Below are 18,351 nucleotides of genomic sequence, written 5' to 3' on the forward strand. Positions count from 1 at the left end.
CTGATTAATAGAAAATATAATTATGAATCCAGCAACCAACCAGAGAATTAAAACAGTACCAAGAGTAGCAATAATTTTGAAGCTCACTGCATAATATTTTCCAGTCCCATCTTCCTGTCTTCCCTCAAGAGGGAATCAACAGCCTGAAATACATGTTCATCATCTTTGTGATTTAAGATAGTATTTTATGACACATGCACATATGTTTTAACATACATTCTTTATTTTTGCTTAATTTTTAACATTGCTAAGATTGTATTACAACATACATAGTCATTTTTTATTTGATTTTTTTTCCTCAATCTTTATTTTTAAGATTGCTCTATGGTGTTCAAGGTAGTTGTAATTTATTCATTTTTACCTCATAAATAATCATCTAATATATAAACACACAAAACAAATGTATTCATTCTTCTGTTACTAGACTTTGGAATGTTAACAGATTAATTTTTCCGCTATTGAAACAATTTTGGACTGCCACTAATAAGCATTGCAGGATAATTTGTCCCATATCATGCCTCAAGTGTAGACTAATAAAATAACAAATAAAATATATGGAGCATTTGTTCTCATATATTGGATGACAGGCATTGCAGGAATGCAGTCCCCCAGAGAATGTTTAAAAAGTGAACTTGACCATTATCCTAGTGTTTTTCCAGGAAAATTTTTATCAGAAACTGCCCCAGAAAGGAGAAACTCAAGATGAGCATAATGTCACAGAGCTGAAAGGACAGAGAGGGAGATCAATAAAGCTGAAGTGACTGAAATTTATAGGGCAAGTAACAGAAATAGAGGAGTTACACAAGAACAACTTCTAGGCATCTGCGTTGGGATCTCATTGAGTATTTGAACAAATACCAAGCTATGAATGCACAGGGTGAAAAACTAAGAAAAACTAGGCTGGGCGCAGTGGCTCACGCTTGTAATCCCAGCACTTTGGGAGGCCAAGGCAGGTGGATCACCTGAGGTCAGGAGTTTGGGATCAGCCTGACCAATATGGTGAAATCCCATCTCTACAAAAAGAAAAAAAAAAAAGAAAAACTAAGAAAAACTAGTAGAGAATGAAAAAACTACAGAAGACCTGAAAACAAACAAACAAACAAGAACTAAATACTGAACTGGGTTGGGAAATCTTCAAACTCCAGTTAACCAGAGAAATACAACCTCATTGAACACACAGTTCATTCAGTAGAGACTGAAAAAAAAAAAAAAGATCAGGCCATAGGAGTAGGGTTAATCCAGCTCTAAAATAAAAACTAATCTAAACTCACCCTAAAAAAAGATTGCAAACAAGTTTCAGAAGGTTTACGCTAAACTGCAGGTAAATTAGCTGCATGCCAGAAAATAATTGCTGGTGATTAAAGGACAAAAACAAAATTCAGAGACCTGATCATGTGAAGTCCGTAATAAAAATTGCTAAAAATGTGAAGAAACAACAACAAAAAGAATATAAGGCCTATAAACAGGAGATCAATGAAATCAGTTGATCAGTCAATAAAACATTCAAATCACTCAATACAACATACCCTGAAATATCAGAAATGTTGGAATAAACAAAAAGAGTATTTTAAAACAGCTGTTATGAATATGGTTAGTTATTGTGATGGCTAATTTTAGATGTCAATTGATTGGAATAAGGGATACCCAGATAACTTGTAAAGCATAATTTTTGGCTTTATCTGTGACAGTGTTTCTAGAAGAGATTGTCACTTGAATCAGTAGATTGAGTAAGGAAGAATTACCCTCATCAGTGTGAGTGGACATTATCTAATCCATTGAGGACACAGATAGAATTTTTAAAAAGAGAAAAAGAGAGAGAAGGATGAATTCGTGCTCCTTTCTGGAGCTGGGACAGCCATCTTCTCTTGCCCTCAGACATTAGAACTAAATTTTCTTGGGCCTTTAGACTTGGGGACTTATATCAGAGGCCCCCAATTTCTCAAACCTTCAACTTCAAATAAAGTTACACCATCAGATCCCCTGGTTCTTCTTTGGACTCCAACTGGATTACATCAGAATCCTTCCTGGTTCTTCAGTTTTAAGACAGCATGTTGTGGGACTTCTCAACCTCTGTAATTGTGTGAACCAATTCCCATAATAAATGCATATATGTATAAATCTATCTCTTGTTGGTTCTGTTTCTCTGGAGAATTCTAATACAGTCATTTAAAGGAAAACATCAATATAATCAAGAGAGAAACAGAACTATCTTTAAATAAAAAAACTTTTAGAATAAAAAGACTGAAGTAAAAGAATTTGCTAGATTGGATTTATAGCAGATTAGACACTGCAGAAGCAAAGGTCAATGAATTTGAACATAGAGCAATAGAAACTCTGTAAAGTATGATATATAAGGAGAAATGAAATGGAATTATAGCTATTGCTTAGCGGAACAATTAGTTACATAACATATAACAAGCTTTAGTCTCAGAAGAGAGGGCTAGACTGAGAAAAGTTTGAAGAATATAAAAATATATTATCTATATTGTTGTAAAACTTAACCATACAGATCTCCAAAGCTCAATGAAATACAAGTGGGGTAAAACCAAAGAAAAATACAGGAAGATACAAAATAATCCAATTGATGAAAAACAATTTAAGAGAATCTTAAACAGGTCACCTGGAGTTATATATCCAGTGCAAATATTCTTTAAAAAATTAAATACTTTATTCTTTTTAAAATAAAGACTTTTTTTAGCTAAAATAATTTGCTGCAGCAGACAACAGTACAAGAAATGTTAAGGAAAATAAGTTAGGTTGTAGGAAATGTAATACTACTTAACAAACCCACTCTTCACACACATAAAAAATACCCGCAAGAAATGTTTTTAAAATATGTGTGTACATATAAAATGTATTTGCCATTTTTAATTTCTAATTTCAATTTCCACTTGTTTTGTAAAGAAAAAATGTAATAATGAGTTAGAGGGTTTGTAAAGCACATAGAAATAATGTGTGTGATAAGAATGGCACAAAGGGTAGGAGGGAGAACCTGTAAGTATAATATGGTCAGATACATATCGCAAACCTTACAATGGTAAACACATAGCACAGAAAACAAAAGACTGTTTTAAATAAACTAATAGAAGACTAAAATAAAATATTAACAGCTAATAGAGAAAAATGATACAAAAACTTACGGGATAGACAGAAAATGTATATTATAATGCTAGACTTAAACCCAACCACAGGTAATTATATTAAATGTAAATTCACAAACCAAACCAAAGACACACATTGTCAAGCCTGGATTAAAAACAAGGTCTTATCATATACTGTCTTCAAGAAATGAACTTTAAAAATAATTGTTTTTTTATATATGAATATACATGTGAAAAGCAAAAAGACTAAAAAGATATACCATGAAAATACTCATCACAGGAAAGTTGAAGAGAGTATCTTAACATCAAAGTCTACTGTACTAAGTGTTGCCTAAAGACAATAATGAACATTTTATAATAATAAAAACTTGAACTTCTCAAGAAGACTTTCAAATCCAAAATACATATGCACCTAGTAACAGAGCTTTAAAATGTATGAAGCAAAAGCTGACAGTATTTAAGAGGAAATTGACATTTCACAATAATAGTTGGAGATTTTAACACCCTTCTCTAGTAATTTATCATTTACAAGAACAGCAGGACAGAAAATCTGTAAATAACCTTCTTCTTCAGTAATTTATCAATTATAAGAAGAACAAGAAGACAGAAAATCAGTAAAGTACAGAAGACATGAACAGAGCTATTAACCAACTTGACCTAATTGATATTTAAGGAACTCTACCAACCAACAACAGAATACACTTATCTGCACATGGAATATTTACCAAGATAAATTATGTGTTGGGCCATAAAACAAGTGTTATTCTTAATAAAAGACTAACAATTAAGAGTATGTTCTATAATTGCAACAAAATTATGTATCAATAAAAATATTTTTAAAAATCAAATATTTAGAAATTTAAAACACACATCCAAATAACAAAATAATCAAGAAGAAATCACAAAAAGGAAGCAGAAAATATTTCGAGCTAATTAACAATGAAAAAACAATATGTGTTTGATACAGTTAAAGCAGTGCTTACAGGTAAATTTTTATCATTTAAAATGGAAAATTCAAAACTTAATTATCTAAACTTGTACCTTAAACAAATGGAAAACGATATCAATTTAAGCTCAAAAATAGTAAAAGAAAAAAAGATTAAGTAGTAGATATCAATAAAATTAAAAATGTACCTATAACATGGAAAAGTAAAACTCAAATTTCATTTTTAGAAAATACTAATAAATGCAAATCAAAACCACATTGAGATACCATCTCACACCACTTAGAATGGTGATCATTAAAAAATCTGGAGACAACAGATGCTGGAGAGGATGTGGAGAAATAGCAATGCTTTTACACTGTTGGTGGGAGTATAAATTAGTTCAACCATTAAAGACAGTGTGGTGATTCCTCAAGGATCTAGAACTAGAAATACCATTTGACCCTGCAATCCCATTACTGATTGTATACCCAAAGGGCTATAAATCGATCTATTATAAAGACACATGCACACATATGTTTATTGTGGCACTGTTCACAATAGCAAAGACTTGGAACCATCCCAAATGCCCATCAATGATAGACTGGGTAAAGAAAATGTGGCACATATACACCATGGAATACTACACAGCCATAAAAAAGGATGAGTTCATGTCCTTAGCAGGGACATGGATGAATCTGGAAACCATTATTCTCAGCAAACTGACACAAGAACAGAAAACCAAACACCGCATATTCTTACTCACAAGTGGGTCTTGCACAATGAGAACACATGGACACAGGGAGAGGAACATCACTCACTGGGATCTATTGGGGGGGATCACTGGAGGGCTAGGGGAGGGATAGCAGGGGGTTAGGAGATTGGGGAGGGATAACATTAGGAAAAATACCTAATGTAGATGATGGGGGGATGGAGGCAGCAAACCACTATGGCATATGTATACCTATGTAACAGTCTTGCAAAATCTGCACCTGTACCCCAGAATTTAAAGTAAAATTTAAAAAAAGACCAATAACAACAACAAAAAATATTAATAAAACTTATAAACATCAGAAACGAGATAAAATTCAAATAATGAGTATCAATCATGAAAGAGGAAATATCACTACATCTCTATCCTAAAACATTTAAAGTACAGGAAGGCAGTGTTAATTGACAATATTTAATTTCACAAGTAGGTCAAATAAACAAGATCCTTAAAAGAAATTATTTTTGTAACTGGCCCAATGAGAAATAGAAAATATGAATTTTCCCATATCAATGAAATTAAATTTTTAATTAAGAACCTTTATACTACAAAAAAATTCAGGCCTGGTTAGTTTCATTGATGAATTCTATCAAACACGTAAAGAAGAAATTACATAGCATACCCAACCAACTTGGATTTATCTCAGGAATGCAAAGTTGTTTTAACTATTAAAAAATCAATTTATATGATTTGTCACAGGAATAGAGTAAAAGAAAATCTTACATTCGTTTTAGTATATACAGAAAAAGCATGTAACGATCAAATATACATGATGAAACTGTCACATATGTAGGATTATAGGGCAACTTTCTCATCTAAGAAAGAGGCACTTATAGAAAGTCAGTATTCAGCATCATAATGGTAAGAGACTAAACTATTTCCCCTTTCTTTTTATCTTATCACCACTTCTGTTCCACACTTAATGAGAGTCCTGATCAGTATAGTCAGGCATTAAAAATAATAATTATGGTTTTGAGATGGTAAAGGAAGGAATAAAACTGCCTCTGCTTGCAGATGGCATAAATGTTTTTGTGTATTTTCAGGACTGTACAACAAAAGCCCTAAAATTAAAATTTAGGGATAAACTAAACAAAATGTGTGCAAGACCTGTACACTGAGAATTGCATAACATTTCTGAGATAAATGAAAGAATACCTAATTAAATAAGGGGATATACTGTGTTCATGGAATACAAGACTCAGTCATGTTTACAAGTCAATTCTCTCAAAATCGATATATGGATTAAACATAATCGAGTCAAAATCCCAGCATGCTTCTAGTTTTGTAAAATTTAGCAACCTACTTCTGAAATTACATGAAATTCAAAGCACATGAAATAGCCAAAGGTAGAAAAAGAAACAACCTTGGAAGACTTGCACTATTTAATTTCAAGATTTACTCAAGAGTTATTCTAAAAGTAATGATAATCAAGCAAATGAGACTTTGGCATAAGGATAGGCTTACAGATTAATGGAACAGAATAAAGCTCAGAAATTTACCCACCTTATAAGGTTAATTAGTCCATCAAAAAATGCCAAGTAATTCAATAGGAAAAGGGTAATATTTTGAATAAGTAGTGCTGAAACATATAGATATCTCTGTTAAATAAATTGATCATTTAACCCTATCCTGTACCATAAACAGAAAATAAACTTAAATTGGATCATAGCATTAAATATAAACCTGTGAAAGTTCTAGACCGATACATAGAAAAAATATCTTCACTTTTTATTTTTTGTAATTAGAAAATACTTCTTAAGAAGAAAAAAAAATTACTAAGAAAACAACAATAACAGGATTACAAGAACTTCATCAAAATTAAAACCTGCATGTGTCAAAAGACAACGGTAAGAAAATAAAAAGGCAAACTCAGATTAGAAGAAAATACATGCTATATATATTTAAGGAAGAATTTGTATCCAGTATGAACTAATAATTCTTATATTTCATGCTAGGTAGGAAAAAAATGGGATATAAAAATGAACCAAAGATTTGAATATACCAATGGCTAATAAAAACATGAAAAGTAGCTCCAAATTGTTAGTCGTCAGGCAATATAAATTGAAAGCACACTTTACTATCACTACAGAACTACAAAAATGGTTAAAACTAAAATGATTGACAATACTAAGTATTTTCAAAGATGTGGAACAACTAGAAATTTCACATATTGTTGATAGATGTGTTACATTATACAGCTACAATGGAAAAGTCGTCTGGCAGATACTTAGACAGTTGAACTTTTTACCACACATTCTAGAATTTCTGTGCTTTTACTTACCTAAAAGAATCAAAAATGTACTTTCACAAAATACTTGTACCACGTTTTATTCATAATAGCCTAAAACAGAACAAACCAAATGTCCAACAGTCAGCAGGTGTCTGTATAAACAAATTATGGCATATCCATATAGTGATAAACTCCTCAGCAATTAAAAGGAATTAACTATTGATGTACTTGACAAGTTAAATGAATCTTATATGGAGAGACAAAAGTCATATTCACAATATTATGTACCGTATTATTCAATTTACATAAAAGTATAAAACTGTTTATTCCTAAATTATGGAAGTCAGATCATCGATTGCCTGGGACATGGGTTAGATAATTGGGAAGAGACATCAGGAAGAACTTAAGATTTAAAAAAATGTTCTATATCCTAATGATCCTGATTGTTCTCATGGTCAAGGCAAGGGTCTGAGAGAGAGCAGCACCAAAGACTTAAAGCTACATTATAATGGCCAAAGCAAGTCATAAGGCAAGCCATACTAAAAGCATGGGTTACTAGACTCCCGCTTCTAATACTAAGATGTGCAAAGTTACATGGATGTGAATACAGGCAGTGATGGAGAATTAAGACCAGTTTTTTAATTAATCTGCTATACTGACCAAGGTCCTGCATTTTGCATTCTTTCTATTCTATGTTCATTTATTCTCCCAACAACCTAACCAGTATGTTCCTGAGCTTATCTATTTCTTCTAATAATTCGATGAATGTAGCTAGTAATAATCAACACACATTTTTAACGTTCTATCTTGTAACTTCTTTTAGAAGCATTTCAGATTACCTTTCCAAGCTTTCAGGGATGAGAGTTTTACCAAATGTTTTACCACTGCATAGCATGAAACTTCATCTCCTCATTCTCCGCTATGTATTCCTTTCTGTCTTCATCCTCACTGTTCTGGCAATTCCAAATGTTTGCTATCTTGTTATGTCAGTTACCCATTTCCATTTTCATGTACTAAGTTCTATGTTAGAAAGATAATGCTAGAAGGTATAAAACATAAACCCTAAAAAGTCTGGAGCTTAGCAAGGTATATATTTATATCTCACTCATGTAACATCTTAAAGAATGGTATTGGTTGGCATTGGTGAGGTAATAATTTTGTACTTTCCTGTACATAGTCATTTAGAAACTCAGCCCTGCCGTTTTCAACCTGTTACTTCCAAATTTGCTCTGGGTATTGATATCAAACTATCCATCAAAAGAAGAGTAGAGATTCATAGATTTTTTAATACAATGCTGCTATGCTTTATTGCTAGAAATCATCATAGCCATAGTCAAAAAAAAAAAAAGTTAATATATGTGCAGGAGACCAAAAAAAAAAAAAAAAAAGTGGATTTGGGGAAGAGATAGGGTTTCCAGGCTTTACTATATTCTTCATTTGTTTGTAAAATTATACTCTTTTTTTCCTCTTATTTTATTATTTTGCCATTAATTTCACTATTTATTTCTGAAATCAAAAGGTCATCCGTATCTTAACCACCTTCCTCTCCAAAATGAAAGAACTTGAGGACACATTAACTCATCATCACCTTGTTTTAATTACATGCTCTTTTTGGTCAGTATTTTGTGCTGTCCCTTTTTATATACCCACATTGTTTTTATTCCTGTTATCACTATTGTTTGTATTTTTTCTTACCACTTCTTTATTGCATCTTTAACTTTCTTTCTGGAGTGATTTTTCTTATTCTTGAAGTGTATATCCTTTAGTAATAGTTTGTTGGTGAAAAACTGGTTCAATTGTTATAGATCTGTTATCCTTATCTCTTTTTGCACTCCTAAAGAAAAATTTACAAGACACAAAATTATAAGTTTATAGATCATTTTCCCCTCTCTCCCACTATATTGAACATAATTGTTCCAACGTCTTTTCCTGCTTCCATTGCTGCTGTTGAAAAGCCAGTACACATGCTAATCATTGTTTTACAAATTATCAGTCTTTCCTTCTGGCTGCTTTTAATATATGTTATTGGTGTTCTGTGGTTTTAGTCATGCTTTGTATATATTGTGTTTTTGTGTTTATGGATTCATGTCCTGCATTTTAGGAAAATTTTATGCTGAATTCTTTTCAGATATTACATAGTCTTCTCTCTCTCCCTCTCTCTTTGATCTTTCTCTCTGTGTCTATATCTGTCTACTATCTTGGAGTGGATTTATGTTATACCCTCTAGCTTTTTACTACATATCTATTAACTCATGCCTATATTTATATATTTTCTGTCTCCCTTCCTCTCAGTGCCTAATTCTGTATATGAAGCTCTAATCTATCTACAACTTTTGGAAATATTCTTTTCACCTATGTGTAATTTGATGTATAACTCAGCCATTGAGTTTTATGTTTATATGATTATATTTTTGTTTTTAAATTTCTATTTTACTTTTAATCTGCATATTTACTTCTGTCATATCTTCCTTGGTCATTTTTAATCCATGATTATTTTTACTCCAATTTTATTGCTGTGAACATTCAATATGAATTTATGTGCTATTCTGTATTTGTGATTCTGGGATAACTGAATATGAACAATAAATTGGAGCAACAAGATCAAAAAGTAAAATTCCATTATTAAAATACACAGATTGCCAAATATGTTTTCCAGTCAAAAATTAAATCTAACCATTTGTCATTTAGAGGAAATCAGATTAAAATAAAGTGACACACCATGAAAAAAAAAAAAACTAAAAATAATAGAATAAATAGGCAAGGAGCATGAGATTAACAGAGTATATTTTAAAGAGATAATTTAAAGCAAAAATATTACATTAGAAAGAGAGTCATTGTATTTGGTAAAGGAAAATTAAAACTATAAAAATAACTTTCATGAACATGTATTTCCAGAGAGAAAATTAATCAAAACACAAAATAAAACGTTTAGACATATAGGAAGATGCTGGTAGTAATGATAATGGTGGGAAATTAATACACCTATTGCAGTCTGAGAGATCAATTATGATGAAAATGCAAAGCACAGAGAGTAGTGTTTTTGTGGAGTGGAGGGATGAGTAAGCAAGCTCCAGGGCCCTCTTTACTGCTTCAGGCAGACTCCTTTGCATCTAGTGATATGGATTGTTTTATTTTATTTTGGTGTACGAGGATTTCACAAGAGATAAATTTTTCTAAAATTATTAAAAACACAAAAACAATATCCAAATGACCATTAACAAAATCTATTTAAAAGCTAATTTATAATCATCTATCATAAATAAAATAGACTTTTTTTTCATAACATGGAACTTGCACCAAAAATTAATTCTGTATCTGACTACACAGATTAACTAAGCAGGTTCCAGAAAGTAGAAACTGTGTATCACTCTGTGTATCAATATGTATCATGTGTAGCTATACCTTTTATATCAGCAGAAAGGATAGTCATACGATTTTATTATTAACCATGAATAATAATTATATTGATCATTCAGCTCAAAAAGTTAAAGTATAATATAAATGCACTTGTTGCAAAACAGGAATTAGTAAATTACAAAACAGAAACTCATGAATTAAAACAAGTAACAAAAACTTAAAATGCTTGTTTTAAAGACCAATAAAATAGACAAACCTCTGACATAGCCAATCATTTAAAAATTATTATATCTAATATGTATTGGGTGCTTGCAATTTGCCATGTATTTTACTAAGTAATTTATTAATTTGTAAGAATTTATCTCAATCTTCAAAATAGTATTTTTGACATTCACTTATTTCATAAGCATTTATTAACAATATACCAAACATTATATGAGGCACTCAGGACATACTGCTGAACAAAATTCCACTGCCCTAAAGATATTTGCATTTTGGAGGAATAAATAAATATCTTCATTTTACGGATGAGAAACAAAATTTAGAGAACTTAGGTAAATTTCCTAAGGTCACATAGCATCTTTGTGTCCAAATTGTATTTGAACTCAGGTTTCTCTGAATGCCCATGCTCCTAACCAGTATGTAATGCTATCTCTGTGGGGGAAAATACAGAAAACAGATATTCGTACCATATGAATTATACAGAATATACAACAACTATCATTATATTATTGTAAAAGGTTTTTTTTATTTGTTTGTTTTTTTGTTTTGTTTTGTTTTTTTGCTTGCTTTTTGCCAGACACTTTCAATCTTTCAAGGTTCACAACTACTCTCTGACATAAGTAGTAATATTTCCACCTTATGTTACAATTGAGGAAACTGAAAAAATGAAATGTTAAGTAACTTGTGGTTGCAGAGCTACCTCTATACCCAATAAATCTGGCTGTGGAACCCACAATTAACTACGAGAATGTGTAACTGCCTGAGATTAAGACTGTTCTAAACTAAACAATTACTATTTGTATAACTTGCTGTTAAAACATTGAAATTATGAATGATAGTTGATATTCTAGTGAAATGTGAATTGTCAAAGTTGACATAACCAGAAATTTAAACAATACGGTCAAGGAAAATAAAGTCAAAAAAACTAACTCCACTGATGGAAGCAGACCCAGGTAACTTTGTGAGAATCCTATCAGTATTTGAAGGCAAATATAATTTCACTACAATTTAAGTTGATATAGAATACAGGAAACAGGAATATTCTGGTTTGTTTACCAGTCACTCATCATTATGATACTGCATCTGTCAAAGCCATCTGTAAACAAACCATGAACTCACCAATGAATAAGCTCACAAACAACCTTAATAAGCTACAGACAATCTCACCTTTAAGTATATGCAAAAATTCTAGCATCTATTAAAATAATAATATGTCATAGTGGTGTAAAAGATATTCCAAAATGTAAAGTTCATGCTTTCTGGTTATTGACTACATGTGCCTATATCAACAAGCAAAAATTGCCAACTCCTAATCCAGCAACTTCAGTTTTATGTTTTATTCAGAAGCAATAAAGCAGAAAGGTATTCCAAGATACATAAGAGTGTTTATCATAATGTCATTTATAATAGAGAACACTGTTATCAATCCTATAGGAAAAAATAAAAGAAAAATATCTTACACTTAACAGTTATAATCCACGGTAGGTAGTTACAAGAGACATAAGTAAGATACGCAAAGCATTTTGTTATTTAAAAGAAAACATTCTAGCTGACTGCATAAATTAGGACTTTGCTGAAGGGGAGGCATTTAGGACACGTCTCAAAGGATGGGTAGCATTTTAACAGATATGACTGGAAACACAGAGGGATGTGTTTCTGGGTCAGGAAATCTGGAAAGAAGTAGTGAGAAATCAAACTGAAAAAGTCACCTGGGTCCAAAGCATGAAGTGTATTAAATAGGAATAGTACTAAATAAATCAGTGGAACAGAACTGAGAAGCCCGAAACAGATTCAAGTATGTGGGAACAAAGTATATGACAAAAGCAACATTTTAAATATTGTGGGAAAAGGAGTTTTACTTGTTTAATGATGCTGAAATAATTAGTTACATTCCCTATCTCATACCGATAAACAATATTGTCTAGATGCGTGAAAGATCCATAGAAAAGGCTGCCAAAAATACTTCAGAAAATACTGACATGCTTAGGTTTGTAGATAATTTTCTAAACAAGAAAAAAATCAGAAGTCAGGAAGGAAACTATAGACATGTTTCTTTTTTCCCAAAAAATGTTATTAAAATTGTGTTACAGGCACCATCATAAGCTGATAGTACACTGGGGAAGAATAGTCCGATGCCCCAAACACAAATAACTCTAAGAAATTAAAGACCACAGAGAAGCAAATAAAAAGCTAGCAAAATAAGAAAAACAACATAAACAAGTCACTGAAATGCAGATGCAAATGGCCAGTAAAATTATGAAAAGATGTTCCACATCCTTAGAGTTTGGGAAAATATTAAATAAGGAATAAAATTTTTTTAACCTATGAATACTAACAAAACTAAGCAGATTCATCAAATGCAATGCTGGCAAACAGAGGGAAACAGTATCACATATTACCAATAGTAGGGAAAGTGCTACTATATTACTGAAAAACAATTTGACAGTACTTATTAAGATGAAAAATGTGCATGTCCTTTGTCTGTCAGACCCAGTTTTGTGAATGACTGCTAGAGAAAATACCAATACTACATCAAATATGTGCAAGGTTGTTGCACATTGATTTTTAGTGATTAAAAAAGAAAAATCAGGCGGGGCGTGGTGGCTCATGCCTGTAATTGCAGCACTTTGGGAGGCCAAAGCAGGCAGATCACTTGAAGTCAGGATTTCGAAACCAGCCTTGCCAACATGGTGAAACCTCATCTTTATTAAAAATACAAAAATTACCCAGGCATGATGGCAGTGTCCCTGTAGTCCCAGCTACTCAGGAGGCAGAGGCAGGAGAATTGCTTCAACCCGGGAGGCAGAGGTTGCAGTGACCTGAGATCACACCACTGCACTCCAGCCTTGACGACAGAGCGAGACTCTGTCTCAAAAAATAAAAATAAAAAATTGTAAAAAAAGAAAGAGAAAAATACTGCAGCTGCGTTCAATGTTTACCTACAAGAGAACAGTTGATCAAAGCTGGTACATCTATACAATGAAGTAATATGCAACTATTAAGCAGAATAAGCCAGGCAAATATTCACTGAATATGATCTTTTAATAATAAAATAGCAAGTATACAAAATTTGTATTTTAAAAACAACAAAAATAACTCATTATATGTGTGAACATATGCTTCATGGAGATGAAGTGGGGATTATGTGTACATTACATTTGCTATTTGGCCAGAAAATAAGATTTGCAGGGTTGGTGGCAAGACAAGTTTTTAGTTTACTTAATTCATAACCCTTTTGTTTGACTCACTGCAATAAGCACATATTAGTAGTTTTGCCAAATTACTCTTGTCATTTACAAAAATATAACAATGTTTTTAAAAATAAATCGTAATTGGTTACAATTTGTATTGTCTTTGAATTACTTTCCTGAAATATGAAAGAAAAGGAAGCTATCTTCGTATAATCTGACTACTTACCAGACAACCCACATGGAAAGTGAAGTATATCAACCAGCACATGGTCCTTAATTGTGATTATATTTTATTGCACTCAGCCTATTAAGTGCTGAAATTGCCAGATAACGGAATCTGTGTTCCTAACAGTGGAAAGTGTATTAACAGTATTTTTTTCCCTGTCGTAGCCCTGTTCCAACAATCACATGGATGAAGGTTAATGGTTATATTCCTAGCAAGGCACGTCTGCGGAAATCTCAGGCAGTGCTGGAAATACCGAATGTACAACTGGATGATGCAGGCATTTATGAGTGCAGAGCTGAAAACTCACGTGGAAAAAATTCCTTTCGTGGACAATTACAAGTATACAGTAAGTATTTTCAGCAAAGCATGATTGCTCTAGTCCCAAAAGTCAAACTAAAAGTGGAAATTAACGTTAACTGTTGTTTGTTAAATACATTAAAACCAAATAATAATTCATAATTATACTTCTTTTGTGTGGTAAGGCATCATGTAAAGTTACCCTACACAAAGGCATGATTTAAATTATAAATGAATGGGGAGTTCTCAGTGTCTTTGTACAGCATACAGAATTTATGTCCTTAAAAATGAGCTATTTTCCTGGCACCAGCACTATCCTCTGATAAGTTAAAAATCTTACACAACTTATTACCTTATTCTAGAACTTGGCCAGAATCACAGTTTCCAATCTATTATCCATCAACCAAATCCTTCCCAGGTGACATTTTTTGTAAATGATGTTTGAACAAAGTCACACCCACTTGTTTACATCACCTATGTCAGTTTTTGCCTGGAAATGGCAGAATTAAATACAGGCAGAGACCAGCTGACTTACAAAGGCTCAAATATTTGCTGTTGGGCATTTTTCAGAATAAGTTTACTGACCTGTGGTCTAAATTAATATATCTGTATGATAAATAAGCCCCTACAGCCTGCAAGTGTTTATTATTGTTCCAAAATGCCAGTCAACCAGGTTATGTGTAAGAATCAGAAAAATCTGTTTCAAAAGTTGTTGTAGTCTCATCTTCTAAAGTTAAAAGTTGTTTGCACTTTTCATATTTGACTTACAATATATGTAATGGGCAAATTAGAGTATTCTCATTTTTAGATGAAGTCACTAAAAAAAAAGAAGCAGTAGGCTAGAGCATTGATAGAAGCAAATACAGATGCTTCGAATAGATGGATTTCCAAATTTCACGTCGGCTGATTCCTCCAGGAAACCATGACTGTCCCTGTATCTCAAGATCAGTTCTAAAAGCTTGATGCCCTTTATAGGAACTCCTAAAAAGTATTTTAAAATATTAATATCTGAATTCAGGCAGTCTTTCTCCATCTTTAACAACTCCTTTAGGAATTTAGCATTCTAACCAAATTGATTATGCATAACACATTTTATCTGTTCATTCATTGATACAGTTAATGTTTGTTAAGTGCCTCCTACTGTTCTGCATGCTAGCAATAGAGCCTTGAAGTAACTCATGATCCACTGGACTAGATCAAAAGCAAACCCTACACAAGAGTGGAGCATTCTGTGTGCAGTGATAAGGGCATGTGACAGGACTATGGGAATACAGAGTCTACTGCATCCTACTCAGAGAAGTCAGGGAAAGCTTTAGCGAGGATAGGTAAAGGGTAAGCAGGGGAACACATCCTGGAAGAAAAGGATATAGCCATTTGAAAATTTCTACAATTGAAATATTAGCACTGCTTGATTGTTTTTAGGCCATGAATATTGTATTTGGATGAAATCCACAAAGTTTATAACCGTTCATAATTCCTTGTACAGATCATGAAGACAGTTCTCTAGTCATAGAGGAAAAAAAAAGTTGTGTATCCCAGTGGAGCAAAGATTACTGTTAAAAACATGGTGATTTTATTCTCACAGCAACGGTTTGAAATATTACCATCCCTCTGTTCAGATAGAAATCTGATACTGAAAGACAAGTGTTCGACCAGAACTTTCCTACTGAAAGTCACAAATAATGTAAAGCATGCTTGTTACTCTGAAGGCTATCAGAGGAAAATAGCATTTCTCTCTGTTCTGAAGAACGGCCCTCATCTAAATAGGATTAGATTGTGTGTTCTGGGGACTGAGGCTCTTATATAGCACATCTCTACTTGCTCCTCCCTTAACCCCAGCTACTTAATTTATAGATAATGACGACTGTTGCCAGAAATGTAAATAAATAAATAAATAAGAAAATGCTTTCACTCCCTATTACTGGTGTGCATTTTAGTGAAAAAGTGCTACTTAAACAACCTGAGCTGTCCTTGTCATGCACTGTAGACCAGCTGGGAAAAGACATACCTGCCTAAAGTGTGCATCACTTTGAATAGAAAAAAAACATCTAGATTGTTCCTTAGAGAAACTGGGCCAGCTTGGCCCGGTTAGCTACTTGGCATATATTTGTGACAGGTGGGGAAGATATCTTGAGAGCATGTGAACTCTTACTTTAGCCCGTGTTTAGGGTGGCTTCCTACCAACCTCTATCAGGAGGCCATACACCTGGCTTTGCCCTAGAAAATCCCACTTTGCATCTGTTGCCCTGGGACAATTATGAACAGTGTCCTATTTCACTTCTAAAAGTATCTCAGTGGCCAGGTGCAGTGGCTCAGACCTGAAATTCTAGCACTTTGGGAGGCCGCAGCAGCTGAAACTGTCTCTAAAAAACATACAAAAAATTATCTGAGCATGGTGGTGCACTCCTGTGACCCCAGATACTCTGGAGGCTGAGGTGGGAGAATCACCTGAGCCCAGAAAGTCAACACGGTAGTGAGCCAGCCCGGTGAGACCCTGTCTCAAAAAATATTACAAATAAAAAATAAAAGTATCTCAGTTATCTTCTATTCATCCAACTTTTGTACTTTTAAAACTGTCATGTTTGACATGAGGGCTTTCCTCCCCATCAAACTCTGTGAAATGTAGATAGGATCTTGGCCATCATTTCCACCTGACTGGCAGTAGATATGGGTAGCATGATGAATGGATGTTTCATTGTATGCATGGTTTATATTTAGAATCTTCTCTCAATAAAATGAATTAAGCTCTGTAATTGGGGCGCTATCTGTTAGAAGTAGAAGCTACCCTTTTTATCCAAATGGTCAATATACACAGAGTACTGAAAACATGATCTTTCCTGTAGCACAGATTTTTCTTGAAAGTGCAATTGCAGTATTGCTTATGCTTAGCTATTAGTTTTAAAATGTGAACCGGGGATAGTCCCTTTTTCTGGTGAAAGCATCATAAAAGTGAGTGCTATATAAATGATAGACATAAATTTAAGCCACATATTTTACTGTTTTTAACTCGGTGTCTACATTGTAAATATAAAGCAACAAATGATACAACATAAAGAAATCCATGGTAGTTAAATATATTAAAATTAAGGTTATACTTACATGTCTAATATAACATAAATAGGTCTTAAAAATAACACTCATAAAAAAGAAATAAAACTAGCAAAAATTAAAATATAAAATTTTGGAAATAATTCAAACCTTAGAATAATCTGCATAAATATTCCACATAGTATACCTTTCTTGATAATAGGATTTTCATGGGCTAAGTCATTTCTTTGGTTATTTCTGTCCTCTCTAGATTCTGATGATTGACTAAAAGAGCTGGTTTTGACTCATCATACACAATTTTGTTTTTATATTTCTAATAAAAGTGGAACTCTTACTTGGTAAAGTTCTCAATTAAAAAGAAAAGGAATGAAAAAATGACAAAAGAAATGAAGAACAAAGTAAGGAAGGAAGGGGTAATTGAAGGGTAAAAGATGGAGGCAGAAAAGACAAACATCATTTAAGCATTTTTATATTGTAAGGAGTTCTTGAAATGGGAAATATTTTATGTACAAAAAAAATCTTATTATATAAAGATGTGTGACCTGTGAGTTTAAATATGTATCATGTGCCCCACCAACTAGTAATTTGTCACTCTATAAAGACAGTCACTATGATCTCTAGACAGTTTATATTTGCTATTTCGACTAGGATTGTATCAGTATTAAAATATACCTGTAACCAGAATGCTTAGATGAAAAACAAGTTGCACTGTACTAAATATCCAGTAAAGGAATACAGTTTCATTTTCAGTGTAGAGTGGGGTTACAGATTTCTTTATCTTCATAAAATCTCTGGAAGGTATCCTCACAAATGTTAATGACTTCTATCATCTGTGATTTGATTGTAAGCTCTTTCAAAACAGACTATTTTTTGTGTTTCTTATTTTTTTATCTAGCACTATGAATTCTGTTCACACAATGGATAATTTTTATTATGATTCTATACTGTTATAAAGATTAATGCTTAGGTATGCACATCATTTTACCA

General features: G+C 32.6%; 1 protein-coding gene across 1 annotated transcript in view; it reads left to right on the forward strand.

Moving 5' to 3' along the window:
• CNTN5 (contactin 5) overlaps positions 1-18,351 on the forward strand; it is a 1,383,122-nt gene that overhangs the window by 1,037,736 nt on the left and 327,035 nt on the right. Inside the window, exon 10 of the mRNA XM_012454882.2 lies at positions 14,184-14,365. Coding sequence (XP_012310305.1) covers positions 14,184-14,365 — 182 coding nt within the window. The remainder of the gene's footprint in view (positions 1-14,183; positions 14,366-18,351) is intronic.

The sequence above is a fragment of the Aotus nancymaae genome, unplaced genomic scaffold (genome assembly GCF_030222135.1).
Source record: "Aotus nancymaae isolate 86718 unplaced genomic scaffold, 86718_ANA_hifiasm-v0.15.2.pri h1tg000012l, whole genome shotgun sequence".
In the NCBI taxonomy this organism is placed as follows: Eukaryota; Metazoa; Chordata; class Mammalia; order Primates; family Aotidae; genus Aotus; species Aotus nancymaae.